Source organism: Saimiri boliviensis, chromosome 17 (genome assembly GCF_048565385.1).
Source record: "Saimiri boliviensis isolate mSaiBol1 chromosome 17, mSaiBol1.pri, whole genome shotgun sequence".
NCBI classification, from domain to species: domain Eukaryota; kingdom Metazoa; phylum Chordata; class Mammalia; order Primates; family Cebidae; genus Saimiri; species Saimiri boliviensis.
The window spans coordinates 15931355-15951788 of NC_133465.1; the positions used below are offsets into that span (position 1 = coordinate 15931355).

General features: G+C 43.9%; 2 protein-coding genes across 2 annotated transcripts in view; one reads left to right on the plus strand and one right to left on the minus strand.

Annotated features, from left to right (window-relative positions):
- Positions 1-63: 63 nt before the first annotated feature.
- Positions 64-19437, minus strand: ZSWIM7 (zinc finger SWIM-type containing 7). Its single transcript, XM_074388231.1, has 6 exons — positions 19305-19437; positions 15801-15822; positions 10241-10343; positions 2023-2127; positions 1208-1327; positions 64-568 (listed from the first exon to the last, which is right to left on the minus strand). Exons 1-5 carry the CDS (start codon positions 19435-19437, stop codon positions 1211-1213), a joined length of 480 nt encoding a protein of 159 aa, XP_074244332.1. The 3' UTR covers positions 64-568; positions 1208-1210.
- Positions 19438-19556: 119 nt separating this feature from the next.
- The window catches only part of TTC19 (tetratricopeptide repeat domain 19), a 30866-nt gene continuing 29988 nt past the window's right edge, over positions 19557-20434 (plus strand). Inside the window, 3 exon segments of the mRNA XM_039475904.2 lie at positions 19557-19784; positions 19786-20161; positions 20247-20374. Of these exon segments, the coding sequence (XP_039331838.2) occupies positions 19593-19784; positions 19786-20161; positions 20247-20374 (696 nt within the window). The 5' untranslated portion in view covers positions 19557-19592.

The window sequence follows — 20434 nt, forward strand, 5'->3', positions numbered from 1 at the left end:
CTAAACTTTACCCTGAAGGCTGCTGGGAAAAAAGTAAGTTATACTGAGTCCAAGTTTCCCAAGTAGCAGAAAATTCCTGATAGATTTTATTTGTTACACTTTAACAAAACAAAAAACATCTGCCAACCACAGAACATTACAACATCCGGGCCCTGGGCTTTTCACCCAGCATTTATTCACTAGCATCTCATGTTCTGGGGGCAAAAGCATGGGCTTTTCTTAGGCTGTGAAATCACCTATATCCTCTGTCCATTGCGTCAATTCCTCCTGCAGTATCCCTGCAAGGATATTGCATGCTTATGAAATGCTGCAGACAGGGAGTTCCTGTCCTTCTAGGATCCTCTTCTGGCTGTGGCAGCTTTACCATAAGTTCTTGTCTTATGATGAAATCGATTTTATTTTCTTCATGAATTATTTTCTTGGCTCTTAGTGTCCAACTGAGTCTCATCGCTCTCTCTTCTAAAACTCTTGTTAGCTATTTTGTCTTTTCTTCTTTGGACTGAAAGTCCCTGGCAGTAGCTGTAGTTTTCTTTTAGGACATGATTTTTTATCTTTTCCTTCATTTGCCCTGTTACAAAGATCAGAAATGCATGCAGAGTGAAACCAGTTCTTCCCTTAATCTCGATACTACCTCTCAAACAATACAGTCTACTTAAGCTGTTTTGCTACCGATATCAGATGTTTGAAGCTTACAGAAAACAGAACCTCTAGGAGTCTTTTCATACCTGCTGCTGTTTAGCCACATCTCTGCTATGATCTACTGTTCATGCTCAATAGTTTTCTGGATACAAGGAGATGAACTACCTACTCATATCAACTTCATCCTACTCTTTTTAGCCTACCATTCCAACCTTTTAAAAATTACTACTAATTCAGTTACTTAAGACTAAATAATGTGAACATAACATGATATTAAGCTTTATTTGAATTTAAAATCTTGATTCCATCCAGGGATATTTTTTACCCAAGTGCCTCAGAGACTGGCTCAGGTGTTTCTTAAGAAGTCTGCACAGGGCTTTGAACCATATGCAAACCCTCCACAGCCTACGGCTCCAACCCAGAGGACCTCCTGCAGTCACGGAAGGAAAAGGGACAGTAACAAGAAGTCTCTGAAGATGTATTTCACCTCTTTTCCATGTGAATCATGACATATTAAATGCATTTCTTGACAGGACTGTATTTTGAAAGAATGATCCTCAATCTGTACCTTTTATGGTTCTTGTTTCTTCTCCATCAATAATATGTCAGTCAACTGCTTGTCGGAGACACTTAGCTGCTGACAGGTCCTCATAACCTGACTAAGGTAAACTGCCAGGAGATGCTTGCACTGAAATATAAAACACACACACCTATTAGAAACAGGTAGAGCTGGGGTTGGCCAGTCTAACCAAGATTTCTCATTACCATCTTACTCAGCAGGCCCGAAGATATTCAAGAAGTTAACAGTGTAAAAGAAAGGGGAAGAAAGGAGTGGACATCATTATTTTCTTCTTTGGCAAGACTTAAAAACAGCTGCCTGCTTTCAGGAAGGTAGCGTTTTTCCCTTTGGAGTAAGATGTGTGTGAACATGTCCTGTTTCTGCTTCATGCACTGGACTCTGATTAAATTGGCAACGGCTTAAAGGAATAGGCAAAGGTACTTATATGCCATGTGAAGTTCAAGTGTGGTGCCAGCCTGTCTTACAGTTAATGTGAAGAGACTGCCAACATCAAATTTAGTTCACATTTTCATTGGGCGATCTAATTCCCCAATGCCCACTTCTGGGATTCCCTTTTTGTCCTTCTCAAAGCTTCACTCATGATCCTTTAAATAAAAATTCAGGAAATTGATGTAGTTCTAAAAATGACATTGCATTTGGGAGGTGAAACCCCTAAGAGATGACTAACTGAAGTCAAGGACAAAAAACTACTATCTGTTTCAACAAGTAGTAAGAGACCCATTTTATAGAATAGTTAAACCACAAAGTAAGGGTGATTTCTCTCTACATTCAATTACAGCAGGAAGAGCCTTCCCCATCCTCACCAGGATGCTGTCACTCTTCCGTAGCACTGAGAAGGCAAATGCAGGACATGAACAGTAATGACAAGAAGCCAAACATGTGTATGTTTTCCCAGAACTTCCAAGTACCTAAGAAGAAAAGGATAGACGGGATCAGACCTCAGGAGATGTGCTGGAAAAACCACCTCTTTCCCTTTTTATCTATTTAAAGACTCACAGCTGCTCTGCAAATTGCACTGAGAAGAACTGCAGTAATGTTTTACATAAAAGAGGAAGTAACAGGCTAGGCGCGGTGGCTCAAGCCTGTAATCCCAGCACTTTGGAAGGTCAAGGCAGGCGGATCACGAGGTCAAGAAATCGAGGCCATCCTGGTCAACATGGTGAAACCCCGTCTCTCCTAAAAATACAAAAATTAGCTGAGTGTGGTGGCGCACGCCTGTAGTTCCAGCTACTTGGGAGGCTGAGGCAGAATTGCTTGAACCCAGGAGGCGAAGGTTGTAGTGAGCTGAGATCACGCAATTGCACTCCACCTTGGGTAACAAGAGCGAAATTACATCTCAAAAAAAAAAAAAAAGAAAGAGGAAGCAACTTCTCTTCCCTTCAGTATTCAGTTAGGACTTCATAAAGAAATTGAAGAGTTTCAGGTTAGTTCAACCAACCACATAAATCATTCTGTTCCTGTGCCTAGTGATTCACAGGGCCCATGCTATGGGCTGACTGTAATTAGAAGGAAGTGGAGGGGAAATCTCTCATCTACATTTTATTGTGGGGGTTCTTAACCTTTGGTATTTTGCAGTAGGCGTGTATATTTCTAAAGCTTCCTACATATCTAAAGAGAGAGTAAAAACAGGTAAAGGGTCAGTAGCAGGGCAGGAGTAAGATATGTTTCAAGTTGGGTGTGGTTCATGCCTGTAATCCTAGCACTTTGGGAGGCTGAGGTGGGAGGATCACTTGAGTCCCAGAGTTCGAGACCAGCCTGGGCAACATGGTTAGACCTTGTCTCTTTAAAAAATTGTTTTTAAAAGTCAGATGTGGTGGCACATGCCAGTAGTCCCAGCTACTTGGGGGGCTGAGGCAGGAGGACTGATTGAGCCTGGGAGGTCAAGGCTGCAGTGAACTGTGATTGCACCACTGCACTGCAGCCTGGGTGATAAAGTGAGACCCATGGAAGAAAAAAAAAGATAGGTCACAGAAGAAGAAAAGAAGAAAGTGGGAAGAGGCTTTTGAAAAGCATTTGAGACCATGAGAACAGAGAGAATAAATAAAGCAAAGAACCTTGCAAAAGGAATGACTCAGCTGTTCAGAATGGAGGTCTCAGGAAAAGAGGCAAGCCCAGATCTGCCTACTCATCTAGCAGGATGGAAGCCGGACACTGATATATAGTGGGTTGATAAGAAGCCCAGCCTAACAGTCTTGGCAGTCAAGAGGAACAAAAAGGAAAGGTACAGGAAAAAAAAAAGAATTCATCTGTAGTATGACTGCACACATTTTTTGGAGAAATCATTCATTTAAGTCTCTCTACCACCAAGCAGCCAAAAACTTTTTGTTGAGGTCTTCATTCCTAAAGTTAACTTCCAAACTGGAGGCGTAAGATTATTATTAGTATTTGAGGGAAGCAGAAATATCCTAAGGGTGATTTTATAATAAACTGCCACTTAGGAATTTGCCACAGGGCCTTCAAAGCACTTTTAGGCTCTCAGGTGGCAATCTAAATGAAAAAGCAAAAACTTTTAATTTTTTTATTACAATATTAGCACTCCTAGGATTCTTTAATCTTTCCCACCTACAGAGAATAAAGCTACAGGTATGGTTTTACTGTAAGAAAAGAAACAGCAGATTCCAGTGCTGTGTTTTGTCACATTTTCAGTGGTTCATTTAATGCAGTTATCCCCATACAGTTTCTATTAACTTTTTATTTCTTTAAGATAAGGTCTTGCTCTGTCATCCAAGCTGGAGTGCAGTGGTGTGATCATAGCTCACTGCAGTATTGAATTGCTTGGCTAAAGTGATCCTCCCACATCAGCCTCCTGAGTAGCTAGGAGTACTGGTGTGTGCCACTACACTATGTTAATTTAAAAAGATTCTGTAGAGATGGGGTCTTGCTATGTTGTCCAGCTTGAACTGCTGGGCTTAAGTGATCCTCCCACCTCGGCCTCCCAAAGAGCTGGGATTACAGGCATGAGCTACGATACCCAGCCTCAGTATGTTTTTTTGATGCAGTCAGAATTCCTTGGGGGTTTTTAGGTTACCAGAAATGGCCAATGATTAGGTAAGAAGATGCCTGCTGAACCCATTCAATATTTCATCAGGCCGGGCACGGTGGCTCATGTCTGTAAGCCCAGCAATTAGGGAGGCCAAGGTGGGCAGATCATGAGGTTAGGAGTTCAAGACCAGTCTGGTCAATATAGTGAAATCCTGTCTCTACTAAAAATACAAAAATTAGCTGGGAGTGGTGGTGGGCGCCTGTAGTCCCAGCTACTCAGGAGGCTGAGGCAGGAGAATCGTTTGAACCCAGGAGGTGGAGGTTGCAGTGAGCTGAGATTGTGCCACTGCACTCCAGGCTGTGTGACAGAGTGAAACTCTGTCTTGGGGGAAAAAAAAAAAAAAAAATTTCAGCCCAGTTACAAATTAGGTGTTGAAAAACCACACCTTGCATATTACCTACTGTAAGGCTCTGACATGTTACAAACATACCATCTAGACCACTTAGTATCAATGAAAAGAATTCCCTAGCATGTGTGAAAATTTAAACCGAAGGAAGAGCATTAAAGCACATTGTTTTCCACTTAATCCTAAAGAAAACCCACAACATCCAGCAGTGACATGTAGAATTCTTTTTTCTTTTTTTGAGATGGAGTCTCACTTTGTTGCCCAGGCTAGAGTGCAATGGTGTGATTTTGGCTCACTGCAACCTCTTCCTCCTGGGTTCAAGCAATTCTGCCTCAGCCTCTTGAGTAGCTCAGATTACAGGCATGTGCCACCATGCCCAGCTAACTTTTTTTTTTGCCCCACCACCCCTAACTCTTGTATTTTTAATAGAGATGGGGTTTTGCCATGTTGGCCAGGCTGGTCTTAAACTCCTGACCTCAGGCTGATCCACCCACCTCAGCCTCCCAAACTGCTAGGATTCCAGGTGTGAGTGAGCCACCATGCCCGGCCTATAATTCTTAGGTGTCCAAACTATTAGCAATGAATAAAACTTTAGGTTTCTTCTCCCTTTAGTTACTCCTGTGTCTCTTCTCTCTAGATTTAAACTTAAGCAGGCAGAAGCCTCTGGGATTCTATACTAACTAGAATGATTCACTGCTTCCTTCTTATTGTGAGTCCCTCATCCATCATAATGCTCCCTGGATCATGCTAATAAATGTCTGGTGACTTGGGATGGGCAGAAATTCTACAAAGGTTTCCTTGCCTGAGCCTTTCAAGGGCTAAGACTCAAAAGTAAAATGTTCAACTGCCTAAAGCAATAAACACTAAAAGAGGTTAAATTTTGTATTTGCTTTTCGCTTATCTAGCAGTGGACAACTAATGAACCCAATAATCAGACAAAATCTGAGTTAGAAAATTTAGAACTGGAAATTGACCTTAAGGATAACATAATTCAGTTCCTTTACCCTTCAGTGATAAAACAACTTCCTCTTACAGGAATTGCTCCTAGTTTTCCCGCTCATGGTCTGGAATGTTTATCCCAAGAAGGAGAGAGCTTTTTAAAAAAGGAACATGCTGGAAAGAGGATGCTCAGATCATGGCTGACTGGACTTGCAGGAACCTCACTTGGAGGTGGTTTCTACGGTGGTTCTACTGTGGTTTCAGTTAGTTAGGCTACACGGAGAGTTGAACCATTTAGATGGTCATCCATTCATGGGTACAGTTTTATTTTATGACTGCTCCAAGCCTCTTAAGACACTTCAGGGTGTCTCAGTTATTCTTCTCTGGGTTTGGTGCTTCTCTCTGAAAATAGGATTACACATTCCTGTCCTGTTAAAATACAGGCTGACCACGTGACCTGCTTTAGTAAAATCTGAGTAGCCAAGCAGAAAAATGTTAAAAATTGTGTCCATGTCTTCTTTTTTCTCTTTGAGATTCACAATGTTCCAGATATGAGCTGCTTTACCACCTGGGATCCCTGAATGCAGATGTTCTGGAACAGAGAGCTACAACTGACTCCTGATGGATACATAGTATGAGTGAGATATAAAACTTTGTTTTGGGCTGGGCATGGTAGCTCACGCCTATAATCCCAGCACTTTGGGAGGCAGAGGCAGGTGGATCACCTGAGGTCAGAAGTTTGAGACCAGTCTGGCAAACATGGTGAAACCCTGTCTCTACTTAAAATGAAATTTAAAACATTGCTGGGCATGGTGGTGCATGCCTGTAATCCCAGCTACCTGGGAAGCTGAGGCAGGAGAATCGCTTGAACCCAGGAGATGTAGGTTGCAGTGAGCTAAGATCGTGCCACTGCACTCCAGCCTGGGTGACAAGAGCAAAACTCCGTCTCAAAACAAAACAAAACAACTTTATTTTTGTGAGCCTTTCAGATTTGGGATCACTGTCACCACAGCATAACTTAGCTTCTCCTGACTGAAATATCCCCCTTCCTAAGTGAACCAAGAAAGTATAAAAAGTGGCCAGGTATGGCAGCTCATACCTGTTAATCCAGCATTTTAGAAAGCAAAGGTGGTCGATCACCTGAGGTCAGGAGTTCCAGAACAGCCTGGCCAATATGGTGAAACCCCACTTCTACTAAAAAATACAAAAAGTAGCCGGCATGGTGGTCCACACCCGAAATCCCAGCTACTCAGGAGGCTGAGGTGGAAGAATCACTTGAAACCAGGAGGCAGAGGTTGCAGTGAGCAGAGATGGTGCTGCTGCACTCCAGCCTGGGCAACAGAGTAAGACTCTGTCTCCAAAAAAAAAAAAGGATAAAAAGCAACTCAGGTGTCAGCAACATAACGGTGGCTTTAGAATTATTTCACATTACATTTGGAGAATAAGAATATTAGAGTAGAACTACGGAATAAAGATTGAACTATGAAAAGATAATTAGCTGGACATTGAGGCAGTATGTGACTCAACTTTTATGATCTCATACAACTGAATTCAGCCAAATTCTTACTATATGACCATACAATGCAACCATTAAGGGTAATTTGAAGGTGTATAAGATTTCTACAGCCTCATTTAATTAAAAGTCCAAGATGATGGCCACAATTCTTAGAAGTTAGCATTTTATAATTAATAAACCAATGTAATATATACCAGATGGGAACAACAAAAACTAAACAAGTGACTTACAAGTCACTGTTGACCACTGGGAGGAACAAAAAGTCAACAGTAATTAAAATATTTCAAGCAGAAGTCTGCTTGCCCAAGTCGTGTATGCCCATAATGGAACCAAGATAGAAAATCCAGAACTAAAAGCACAGGGAAAAACCAAAAATAAAAACACCAGGAAAAGAGGACAGACACACCTCCTCAGGTACAAACTGCAAGTTCAGTGACTGATTATTAACCTCTTAGTTCACCATGAGAAAATTCATCTAATAGGTGGTCTCTTTTGAGTAAGAAAATACCATCCAAAAGTTTTAACCACAGCAACCAGCACCAATTACCACATTTTCCTTAATGCAGAAATGCATGAAGATTTTACCAGATCAGCATGAGTAAGGGCAAGTTAATTCACTAAGCGAAGGCATCTATCTACCCAAGCAGGCTTTGCTCAAGCCATTTACTTCCTAAGAATTGACACGGCCTTTTAGTGAGTTAACTGATATGGTCTCAGCTCTGAGAAATTCACTGTAAAGAAGACAGAATTCAAACTCTGAAAAATTTACCCTTTTCTGGTCTCAGTAAGGCCTGGATTACATATAAGAGCTGACAAAATTTTGGACACTGCTGCCCATGTTTTCATTTCATTAATGATTTCCTTCCCTCAATCACAGCTGCACTTACCCTGTGTCTCATATAGCTAAAATGGGGTGGGATTGTGCAGGGAGAAGGGTCAGGTGGTTGGAGTCTGGCTCCCTCTTTATATGGTCTTTATTCATGTCTCATAAGACAGGCAGTGTAGGGTAACCAGATGTGACTGGTACTTTACTTTTCTGCATTTCTGTTTCCTGCAGAAGAAATACCTTGCTGGGTTTTTGCAGAGATGGGTCTTACTCGTTGCCCAGGTCAACAGAGGGCTGAGATTACAGGCATGAGCCACCATGCCAGGCCCGTGAGCAGACTTCTACACAATGCTTTTAAGTAAAGTCAGTAGGATTTTATTTTATTTTTAATTTTTTTAAATTTTTTGAGACAGAGTTTCACTCTTGTTCCCCAAGCTGGAGTGCAATGGTGCGATCTCAGCTCACTGCAACCTCTGCCTCCCAGGTTCAAGCAATTCTCCTGCCTCAGCCTTCTGAGTAGCTGGGATTATAGGCATGCACCATTATGCCTGGCTAATTTTTTGTATTTTTAGTAGAAACAGGGTTTCATCATGTTAGCAGGCTGGTCTCAAACTCCTGACCTCAGGTGATCCTCCTGCCTCAGCCTCCTGAAGTGCTGGGATTACAGGCATGAGCCATTGAGCCCGGCCATCTTTTTTTTTTTTTTTTTTTGAGACAGAGTTTCACTCGTTACCCAGGCTGGAGTGCAATGGTGCAATCTCGGCTCACTGCAACCTCCGCGTCCTGGGTTCAGGCAATTCTCCTGCCTCAACCTTCTGAGTAGCTGGGATTACAGGCACGCACCACCATGCCCAGCTAATGTTTTGTATTTTTAGTAGAGACAGGGTTTCACCATGTTGACCAGGATGGTCTCGACCTCTTGACCTCGTGATCCACCCACCTCAGCCTCCCAAAGTGCTGGGATTACAGGCTTGAGCCACGGCACCCGGCCCAAGCCCGGCCATCTTAATTACAAAAATGTCTGAGGATTCTGTTAAGTGAAGCTATGCTAAGTGAAATAAGCCAGGTATAGAATGACAAATACCACATGATCTCACTTATATACGCAATCTACAAAAAGCTGAATTCATAGGCTGGGCGCAATGGCTCATGCCAATAATCCCAGCACTTTGGGAGGCTGAGGAAGGAGGACTGCTTGAGGCTGGAGTTCAAGACCAGCCTGGGCAACATAGTGGGACCCTGTCTTTGTTTAAAACAAATAAACATGGGAGGCTGAGGCAGGAGAATTGCTTGAACCTGGGAGTTGGAGGGTACCGTGTGCCAAGAGGGCACCACTGCACTCCAGCCTGATGCCTGGTGACAGAGCAAGACTCTGTCTCAAAAACAAAAAAACAAAAAAACAAAAAAGTTAACTCATAGAAGAAAGAAAGAAAGAAAGAAAGAATAGTGGTTACCAGGGGCCTTGGGGTTGGCAAGGAAGATAGAGAGATATTATTGGTCAAAGGGTACAAATTTCAGTTAGACAGGAGAAGTTCAGGATAACCATGGTACAACATGGTGACTATATTTAATAACAATGTATTGGCAAGGGGTGGTGCTCATGCCTTTGAGAGGCCAAGGTGGGAGGATCGCTTGAGCCTAGGAGTTTGAGACCAGCTTGGTGAGACCTTATCTCAACCAAAGAGATAAAAAGACTGAAGTATTGTATACTTGAAAATTGCTAAGATAGTGGATTTTAAGTGTTCTTACCACAAAAAATAAGTATGTAAGGTATTGGATATGTTAATTAATTTGATTCAGTTATTCTACAAGGTATCCATATATCAAAACATCATGTTATATGCCATGAATAAAGACAATTTCTATCAATTAAAAGTAAATAAGAATTTTTTTAAATTAACAATTTGTTAATTTTACCAAGTTAGGTCAAAAACTTTTTAATAGTCCAGGAAATTTTTTTTTGAGACAGAGTCTCCCTCTGTGATGAGGCTGGAGTGCAGTGGCCCAATTAGTGGCTTGATCTCTGCCCACTACAACCTCCGCCTCCCAAGTTCAAGCGATTCTCCTGCCTCAGCCTCCCAAGTAGCTGGGACTATAGATTTGTGCCACCAGCCTGGCTAATCTGTGTATTTTTAGTAAAGACAGGGTTTCACCATGTTGGCCAGGATGGTCTTGATCTCTTGACCCGCCTGCCTAAGCCTCCCAAAGTGCTGGTATTACAGGCATGAGCCGCCGCGCCTGGCCCAGTCCAGGAAATGATTTAAAGCTGGTCACCAGCTTCCACAAAGATGAAGAAAATACTTTGTCCTCAGGGGTTTCTGTAGGGATCACCCCCATCTCTAGATTTCTACCTGGTAAACACGCCTTCCACTGGGTGATGAGATTAAGGTGATGGATTGTCGATCAACTAGGTCCAAGGCCTGGGTGGCTGATGAGCCAAAGAGAAACTTCAGCCTGTGAAATAAAAAGGCTTCAGATTAGAAGGCCTGATACTTAGATCACCTAAGAAACTTGACCCAAAGGATCACTAGCCTTAGCATTTTTTAAAAATTCATTTTATTTGGAAAAAGGGAAAATACAGCAACGGACTCACTCATTCCCCAGAATTATTATCATCTTGTGTACTTATTTCAGATCTTCTTGTATTATATTTTTAATAAAGGAAGGTACTCCCTTTATCGCTGTTAGTGATAAGGAAGCCGTCTTTATGCTTCTTTTAGTGCTTCCTGTAGTTCTTTCTACCTTCCGCTTGCCTATGAGGCAACCACATGCATTTGTTGGTTTCCTTCCTGTTAATGTGTTCATTTTATTAAATATTATACATAGTACATAGGCACACATACATAACAAATAAATGTGCATATATGTATGCATATACATATATATATGGTATTATTTATTTATTTATTTATTTATTTTGAGACGGAGTTTCGCTCTTGTTACCCAGGCTGGAGTGCAATGGTGCGATCTCGGATCACCGCAACCTTCTCCTCCTGGGTTCAGGTTCCTGCCTCAGCCTCCTGAGTAGCTGGGATTACAGGCACGCGCTACCGTGCCCAGCTAATGTTCTGTATTTTTAGTAGAAACGGGGTTTCACCATGTTGACCAGGATGGTCTTGATCTCTTGACCTCGTGATCCACCCGCCTTAGCCTCCCCAAGTGCTGGGATTACAGGCGTGAGCCACCGCGCCCGGCCCACATATGGTATTGTTTTAAAACATAAAAGGTATATTGTAAGTTTCTTTTTGCTGTTCTTGAAATGGCTCATAAAAAATAAATGAAAATACAAAATACTGTAGACTTATTTTGGCAACTTGCATTTTTCTACTCAATGCATTTTTGAAAATGAGGCATGTTGACATACATATATTTTTACTTTAGAATAATATTCCATTACATGTACACACCAAATTTTATCTGAGTACCCTATGTATGGACATTCTGTTTCCATTTTATACTATTATAAATAATACCCAATTATCCCCATATGTGTCTCTTGGCATACATCTCTTGAAAATCCTCCTTTAGTTTATGTAACTAAAGGATATGTTCATTTTTCAACTTTAATAGGTATTTCGGGCCAGGCATGGTGGCTTATGTTTGTAATCCCAGCATTTTGGAAGGCTGAAACAGGAGGAGTGCTTGAGCTCAGGAGTTTAAGACCATACTGAGCAATGCAGTGACACCTCATCTCTAAAGAGAAAAAAAATTAAAACACACAAAAAAGTGAAAATGGCACCCCCACCAGCAGTGAATAAGATTTCTATTTTCACCATGTCCCCACTAACACCAGTATTATCAAGCAAACATTAAATGTGTCCTTTTTGGATTAGTAATAAGGTTATCCAACTGTTAAATGACATAAAGGAAAAAATTTTGGTATGTTGGAAAATTCTTACAATATTAGGTGAGAAAGGCAGGAGACAAAATTATATTTTAGCAAGTCTCAAGCATGTTAACTTAAAAAAGTTAATCTACAATTAAGGAAAAAGGAAATCTACAATTATGTTGAAATTAAAAGTTTAATTTTTTTTTTTTTTTTTGAGATGGAATCTCACTCTGTCGCCCAGGCTGGAGTGGAATGGCACAATCTCAGCTCACTGCAACCTTCATCTCCTGGGCTCAAGCAATTCTCCTGCCTCAGCCTCCTGAGTAGCTGGGATTACAGGTGCACAACACCATGCCTGGGTAATTTTTGTATTTTTTTTAGTGGAGATGGGGATTCACCATGTTGGCCAGGCTGGTCTTGAACTCCTGACATCAGGTAATCCCCCACCCACAAGGTGTTGGGATTTCAGGTGTGGGCCACTGAGCCCGGCCTTTTTTTTGAGGCAAGGTTTCTCTCAAGCTGGCTTGCAGTAGTGCAATCATGGGGTCACTGCAGCCTAAACCTCCAGGCTCAAGTGATGCTCCCACCTAAGCCTCCCTAGTGGCTGGGACTACAGTGCATGCCACCACACCCACCTAATTTTTTTGATTGTGTAGACTACAAGTAAAATGTCAAATATCAAAATTAAAAGTTTAATTTTTTTTTGACATGGAATCTTACTCTGTTGCCCATGCTGGAGTGGACTGGCACGATCTTGGCTGACTTCAACTTTTGCCTCCTGGGTTCAAGCTGTTCTCCTGCCTCAGCCTCCTGAGTAGCGGGGATTACAGGTAGAGTGGCTCACATCTGTAATCCCAGCACTTTGGGAGGCCAAGGCAAGTCGATCACGAGGTCAGGAGATCAAGACCAACCTGGCCAATGTGGTAAAACCCCATCTCTACTAAAAAATACAAAAATTAGCCAGGTGTGGTGGCAAGTGCCTGCGGTCCCAGCTACTTGGGAGGTTGAGACAGGAGAATTGCTGGATCCTGGGAGGCAGAGGTTGCAATGAGCCGAGATCACGCCACTGTATTCCAGCCTGGACGACAGAGCGAGACGAAAAAGAAAAAAAAAAATTTTTTTAACCTGCTTTGTCCACTTTATGACCTATTCTGAATATCTCTTGAATGCATTAAAAATTTTTCCAGAAAAAAGAATTTTCCATATCACTTTTTTTTCACTTTTAATGGTTACAAAGAACTCTACTGTAAAGATGAATCATTTTTATTCTCCTCAAACTCCTTAAATTATTAGATTGTTTTTAGGTTGTATTGCTACCATAAACAATATTGTATGACTATCCTCACTGTAAAATCTTCGTGAACGTCCATAATTACTTCCTGGGTATATGTTCTTCTACACGGAATTTCTGGGTCAAAGAATATGTCTGTTTTAAAGTTCCTATTGCCTGTTATCCTGAATTAACATTCCTGCCAGCAGGGTATAAATGATCCCTTCCCCCATATTTGTGTCAACTTCTTTTCTATGGTCACTAATTTTCTAGATGAAAAGTTACGTTATTTTAATTTGTATTTTTGTGGTCACTAGTAAGATTTATCTTTTTCTTCCCAAAGTATTTGGCTATTTGCATCTTTTATTCTTTGCCCTTTTGTTTTTTAAAGTAATAAATTTTTTCCAGTAATACATAATTCTTATTAAAAACTTAAGAAATACATAGCCAGGTGCAGTGGCTCACATCTGCAATCCCAGGACTTTGGGAAGCTGAGGAAGGCAGATCACTTGAGGTCGAGAGTTCAAGACCAGACTGACCAAAGAGGAGAAACCCTGTCTCTATTAAAAATACAAAAATAGCTGGGCGTGGTGGCACATGCCTGTAATTCCAGCTACTCAGGAGGTTGAAGCAGGAGAATCGCTTGAACCCGGGAGGCAGCGGTTGCAGTGAGCTGAGCTGAGATTGTGCCACTGCACTCCGGCTTGGGCAAGTAGAGGGAAACTCTGTCCCTCTTTATTTCAGAAATACAGTATTTTATTTCTGTATTTAAGAAATACAGAAAAGGTTAATGCCCTTCCCTTAATTCAACCTCCTTCCTTGCCCAAAGAAAAAACACTGGTAGAGCTTGGTATATATTTGTCAGAACTTTTATTTTTTTACAGACAAGGTCTCACATCATCCAGGCTGGATTGTAGTGGTACAATCATAGCTCACTGCAGCCTCGAACTTCTTGGCTCAAGCAATCCTCCCAGGACTTTTTTTTTTTTTTTCTTTTGGAGACAGTCTTGCTCTGTCACCCAGGCTGGTGTGCAATGGCATGATCTTGGCTTACTGCAACCTCCGCCTCCCAGGTTCAAGTGATTCCTGCCTCAGCCCCCTGAGTGGCTGGGATTACAGGTGCCCACCACCATGACCAGCTAATTTTTGTATTTTTAGTAGAGATGGGGTTTCACCATGTTGGTCAGGCTGGTCTCGAACTCCTGACCTCAGGTGTCTACCCATGTTGGCCTCCCAAATTGCTGGGGTTACAGGTGTGAGCCACTGAGCCTGACCAGGACTTTTAAATATAAATTTACAACAGCAATTAAGTGTCACTTATTTCTAGGTAGCTTTCACTTTTTTTATCTCTGCATTTTAAAAATAACTGACCACTCTATTTTATTTTCGTTTTTTTTGTTGTTGTTGTTGTTGTTTTTTTTTTTTTTTGAGACAGAGTCTTGCTCTGTCACCCAGGCTGGAGTGCAGTGGCACGATCTTGGCTTACTGCAACCTCTGGCTTCCAGGTTCAAGCAATTCCCTGCCTCAGCCTCCCAGGTGGTTGGGATTACAAGTGCCTGTCACTATGCCTGGCTAACTCTTGTATTTTTAGTAGAGACAGGGTTTCACCATCTTGGCCAGGCTGGTCTTGAACTTCTGACCTTGTGATCCACCTGCCTTCATCTCCCAAAGTGCTGGGATTACAAGTATAAGTCACCACACGTGGCCTTGTTTAAGTAGTTGTGTCATCTGCAAATAATTATAATTGTCTTTCCTTGCAGACAGGTACACTTCTAATTTCCTTTTCATGTGTCAGCTTAATAATTACAATTTTTAAAACAATGTTAAATAAGAGTGGCAAATAGGACAATATTGTAATGCTTTGTACTGTCTGACATGGTGTTGGTTATTCAATTCAGACAAATTTTTAAGAATCATGTCAAGAAAATATTGTTCCTAGCTAAGTTTTTTTTTTTTTTTTTTAGACGGCTTTTTGCTCTTGTTTCCCAGGCTGGAGTGCAATGGTGTTATCTTGGCTTACCGTAACCTCCACCTCCCAGGTTCAAAAATTCTCCTGCCTCAGCCTCCTGAGTAGCTCGGACTTCAGGTGGGTGCTACCACACCCAGCTAATTTTTTGTATTTTTAGTAGAGTCGAGGTTTCACCATATTAGCCCGGATGGTCTCGATCTCCTGCCCTTGTGATCTGCCCACGTTGGCCTCCCAAAGTGCTGGGTTTACAGGTGTGAGCCACCATGCTTGGTCAGAATATTTTTTATTCTATTTTCTACTTAAAAAAAATATTTTTTTGAGATGGCGTTTCACTCTTGTTACCCGGGCTGGAGTGCAATGGTGCAATCTCAGCAAGATATGCAACCTCCATCTCCCGGGTTTAAGCAATTCTCCTGCCTCAGCCTCACAAGTAGCTAGGATTACAGGTGTGTGCCACCATGCCCCACTAATTTTGTATTTTTAGTAGAGACAGGGTTTCACCATGTTGGTCAGGCTGGTCTTGAACTCCTGACCTCAAGTGATCCACCTACCTTGGCTTCTCAAAGTGCTGGGATTACAGGTGTAAGCACAGCACCCAGCCTTTTATTCTATTTTCAATTTTTTTTTGTAGAGATGGCGGGGGGGGGTCTCCCTATTTTGCTCAGGCTGGTGTAGAACTCCTGGGCTCCAGTGATCCTCCTGCCTTTGGCTCCCAAAGTGCTGGGATTACATCTGTGAGTTACTATGCCTGGTAGTAAGAATATTTTTAAAAATCAAGAGTTGATGTTGAAAGGATTTTAACATTAATGGTTAAAAAAAAACCACAACAGTATATATACTTACGATAACAGATATTCATCAGGAACTGTAAAATGAGAATGGAAAAAAAAAAGTTAATTATGTTAAGCCAGTGACCACTGACGTAAAAATCTTAAAAAACACTAAAACCACAAACATTTCTATGTATTATGGACAACTGAACCTAGGCATCTGGTTTTACTCCTTCCCCAAACCCCACTAAAACCATAATAAAAAGCCGCCTTTTTTTTTTTTTTTGGAGACAGAGTCTTGCTCTGTTGCCCAGGCTGGAATGCAATGGTGCAATCTCGGCTCATTGCAACTTCTGCCTCGTGGGTTCAAGTCATTCCCCTGCCTCAGCCTCCCAGGTAGTTGGGACTACAGGCATGCACCACCACACCTGGCTAATTTTTTTTGTATTTTTAGTAGAGATGAGGTTTTACCATGCTTGCTGGGCTGGTCTTGAACTCCTGACCTCATGTGATCTGCTCACCTCAGCCTCCCAAAGTGCCGGGATTACAGGTATGAGCCACCATTCCTGGCCGGATTTCTTTTTTAAAAGCATGAATTCCAAAGGATAAGAAAGACAGAGAGAAACAACAGCTATGGTACATTGGAAGCTCATAGAGTAGAAAATGATTTATAAGACCAAAGAATACTGAATCCTAGGCTAGCAATGGGGAAAGTCAAGCACCAGCCTGAGTTACACTCCAAAATCCACCTCTCCCCTTCCCCAAACCCTAAGAAATTGGTGGTGTCACCAAACAGCTTCATTGGGGATGAAGCAGGGATATGAAAATAAGACTCTTTTTTTTTTCCCCAAGGCAGAATCTCACGGTCGCCAGGTTGGAGTGCAGTGGTATGATCTCGGCGTACTGCAATCCTGAGTTCAAATGATTCTCCTGCCTCAGCCTCCTGAGAATCTGGGATTACAGGCGCGCACACACATGCCGGGCTAATTTTATTGTATGTTTAGTAGACATGGGGTTTCACCGTGTTAGCCAGGATGGTCTTGATCTCCAGACCTCTTGCTTTGGCCTCCCAAAGTGCTGGGATTACAGGCGTGAGCCACCGCACCTGGCCAATAAGACTCTTTGCAAGTACGTTTAAGAAGCAGTGGGACACCGGTTCCCCTCCATAGCTTTAGGTGACTGCCTCTCCCTCATTCTGGCAAAAGACTAGGTGTATTTTCTGGAGAGGTTCAAACATAGGTTATCTGGACTAGGGAAAAATACTAGGCACAGTTAAGTCAGGGTGTCACACTGACAACAGGGGGCTCTCCTGCTCTCTTCCCTAACATGGCTCCCATAACACAAGCAATCAGGCTTTCACCCTCTAGCCAGGAAACTGTAAGCCTTCCCTGGGTATATCCCAATATATAGCCAGGGAAGTGGGAATGACACTGATATGGTTTCCCCAACTAAATAGCCCAGTAAGAACAACTATAGCGACATTCCTATTCCGTAAGCCCCTCTACCACCCAGAGTTTCCAACATACTTTTTAGTCTTCACTCTGAAATATGGCTAGACAACCAAAGGTTACCAGACAACAAAGGAAAAAGGAAACAACAAAACAAACAGAAGAAAGTTACAGGAAAAACTGCAGAAAGGAGAAAATTTTAAACATCTATTATTAATATTTTATCATCAGAAAGTCAATGCAATCAAACAGGCACAAAAACAGGCACAGAACATAATAATAAAAAGAAATCTTAGCCAGGCGCGGTGGCTCAAGCCTGTAATCCCAGCACTTTGGGAGGCCGAGGCGGGTGGATCACGAGGTCAAGAGATCAAGACCATCCTGGTCAACATGGTGAAACCCTGTCTTTACTAAAAATACAAAAAAATTAGCTGGGCATGGTGGTGCGTGCCTGTAATCCCAGCTACTCAGGAGGCTGAGGCAGGAGAATTGCTTGAACTCAGGAGGCGGAGGTTTCGGTGAGCCGAGATCGTGCCATTGCACTCCAGCCTGGGTAACAAGAGCAAAAACTCCATCTCAAAAAAAAAAAAGAAATCTTTTGGAAAAAAGTTATAAATTAAAAATACATGGAACATCCCTGTAGTTTCAGCTATTTGGGAAGCTGAGGCAGGAGGACTGCTTGAAACCAGAAGTCTGAGGCCAGCCTGGGCAACATAGTAAGACCCCATCTCTCTCTCTTTTTTTTTTTTTTAAGGCAGAAATTCAACAGAAAATTTGGACGATAAAGTTGAAGAAAGTTCCCAGGAAGTAGAGAAAATATAAAAGAAACACAGAAGCCACAGCAGGTCAACCAGAAGGACAACAGTGGACATCCAGTATCTTAATTACACAAATACTGGAAAGAACAGAGAACACGGAGGGAACTCATCAATCAAATAATTCAAATTTTCCCACAGCTGAAGGACATGAATTTCTAGTTTGCAAGGGCTCACTGTGTGCCCACACGGTGGTGTGAAAAAACAAACCTTATACAAAAATCAGGAGTAACACTAGAAGCTAGGAGGTAGTGGAATAATGTTTTCAGATGTCTGAAGAAATAGTATTTCCAACAAATAATTCAATACCTAGACAATCACTTAAGTGTGAAGTTAGAAAAAAAACGTTTTCAGACATAAAAAGCCTCGAAAAGGAGCCACTGTAGGGGTTCACACCTCTAATTCCAGCACTTTGAGAGGCCAAGGCAGAAGGACTGCTTGAGCCCGGGAGTTCCAGATTAGCCCGGGCAACAAAGGAAGACCCCATCTCTACAGAAAATAAAATAATTAGCTGGGCGTGGTGGCATACACCTGTGGTCCCAGTTACTCAAGAGAATAAGATGGATGGCTTGAGCCTGAAACACTGAGGCTGCAGTGGGCTGTGATTGCACCACTGTCCTCCAGCCTGGGGAACAGAGTGAGACCTGGTCTCCAAAAACAGAAAAGAAAGCCTCAAAAAGTACATCTCATGATCCCTTCTTCGGGAAGCTGGCAGAATTATGTGCACCATAAAATAAAGTAGTAAGCCTGGGCAACACAGTGAAACCCTGTCTCTACAAAAAAAATACAAAAATTTGCTGGGCATGGTGGTGCACACCTGTGGTACCAGTTACTCGGGGGGCTGAGACCAGAGGATCTCTTGAGCCCAGGAGGTCGAGGCAGCACTGAACTGATGATGCCACTGCACTGCAGCCTAGGTGACAGAGCAAGACCCTATGTCCAAAAATAAAAAAAAAAGATTTACGGCCGGGCACGGTGGCTCACGCCTGTAATCCCAGCACTTTGGGAGGCTGAGGCGGGTGGATCACGAGGTCAAGAGATCGAGACCATCCTGGTCAACATGGTGAAACCCCGTCTCTACTAAAAATACAAAAAATTAGCTGGGCATGGTGGCGCATGCCTGTAATCCCAGCTACTCGGGAGGCTGAGGCAGGAGAATTGCCTGAGCCCAGGAGGCGGAGGTCGCGGAGAGCGAGATCGCGCCCTTGCACTCCAGCCTGGGTAACGAGAATGAAACTCCGTCTCAAAAAAAAAAGTTTAATAACTCAAAATTTCGAGTAAAATAATCCAGAAGTCCACGTTTCTATCACTCACGGTAGGCTCCTGTCCCTTCCACCCCGGGGCAGGGACCCCTCTCGGGGACCCAGCCAGGTTTCGGCACTTCGGTCCCCACTGGCCTGGCCGCTCCGACGGAAGGGCTCCTGCAACTGCGCTGTACCCTAAACATTGGCTGAATCGATTTGACTGTTACTTGTTCCAATTTCGTTTTTTTTTTAAGAATATAAGGTTTACAGAACCACACGCAGAAAAGGCAGGGCCAGGCCCGGACGCCCCGCCTCCTGCCTCCCGGCCCGGCGGTGCCCAGATGCCCGACCTGCGCCCATGGCGCAGCTACACACGACCTCCGTCCCGTACTTCGCGCACTCTCCTGCACCGCCGCGGCCATTTCGCTCAAGAGCTCCTCCACGACCGCCGGCAACACCACGGCCATCGCTCCGCAGGACACACCCTCCTCAACAGGCAGACCGCCGCAACCCGCCAGCAGACAGCGCCGACAAGCGGAGAATCCCGGCCGCTCGCCCGCCGGGGCAGGTCGACACGGAGTGACGTCGGCGTGCGTCATCGCGCGTGCGGACGCAACGACGTCGTGCTCAGTCGTCACGGCCCGGCCAATCCGGAGGGCGCTCGGCGCGGGCGCAGGCGCGGGCGCGGGGGCGGGGGCTAGGATCGCGCCCGGCCTGCAGTGCGCAGAGGAAGCGGCTGGAGTATGTACCGGCTCCTGAGCCGGAGCTTGGGCCGAGGCCTCCTGCGGGCCGTGGGGCGGCGGTGCCGGGGCTGCTCGGCGCGCCTACTCCCGGGGCTGGCAGGAGGCCCGGGAACCGAGGTCCGGGTGCCGCTATCCCGAGTTGCGCCGCACGGCCGGGGCCCGGGCCTGCTGCCGCTGCTGGCAGGTGAGGGGCGCGGGCCGGGCGGGGCCTGCCGGGCGGGGACAGGGGCGCGGGCCGGGCCCGCTGACCTCAGAGCCCCTTCCCGCAGCGCTCGCCGGGTTTTCGAGCCCCGCTGCGGCAGAGGAGGAGGAGCAGCAGGGAACCGACGGGGCCGCCGCCGAGGACGGGGCGGACGAGGCCGAGGCCGAGATCATCCAGCTGCTGAAGCGAGCCAAGGTGAGGCGGCTCCGGGCCCTGCGCCCGGCCGAGCGCGGTAGCCTTTGTGAGCGGGGTCCG

Coding starts and splice junctions, on each gene's coding strand:
- ZSWIM7 (XM_074388231.1), bottom strand. CDS start 19,437: ATGTTTAGGGTACAGCGCAGTTGCAGGAGCCCTTCCGTCGGAGCGGCC. Junction 15,823..19,304: donor GGAAGGGACAGGAGCCTACC/GTGAGTGATAGA, acceptor CTCATTTTACAG/TTCCTGATGAATATCTGTTA. Junction 1,328..2,022: donor GGAAGAGTGACAGCATCCTG/GTGAGGATGGGG, acceptor TTTATATTTCAG/TGCAAGCATCTCCTGGCAGT.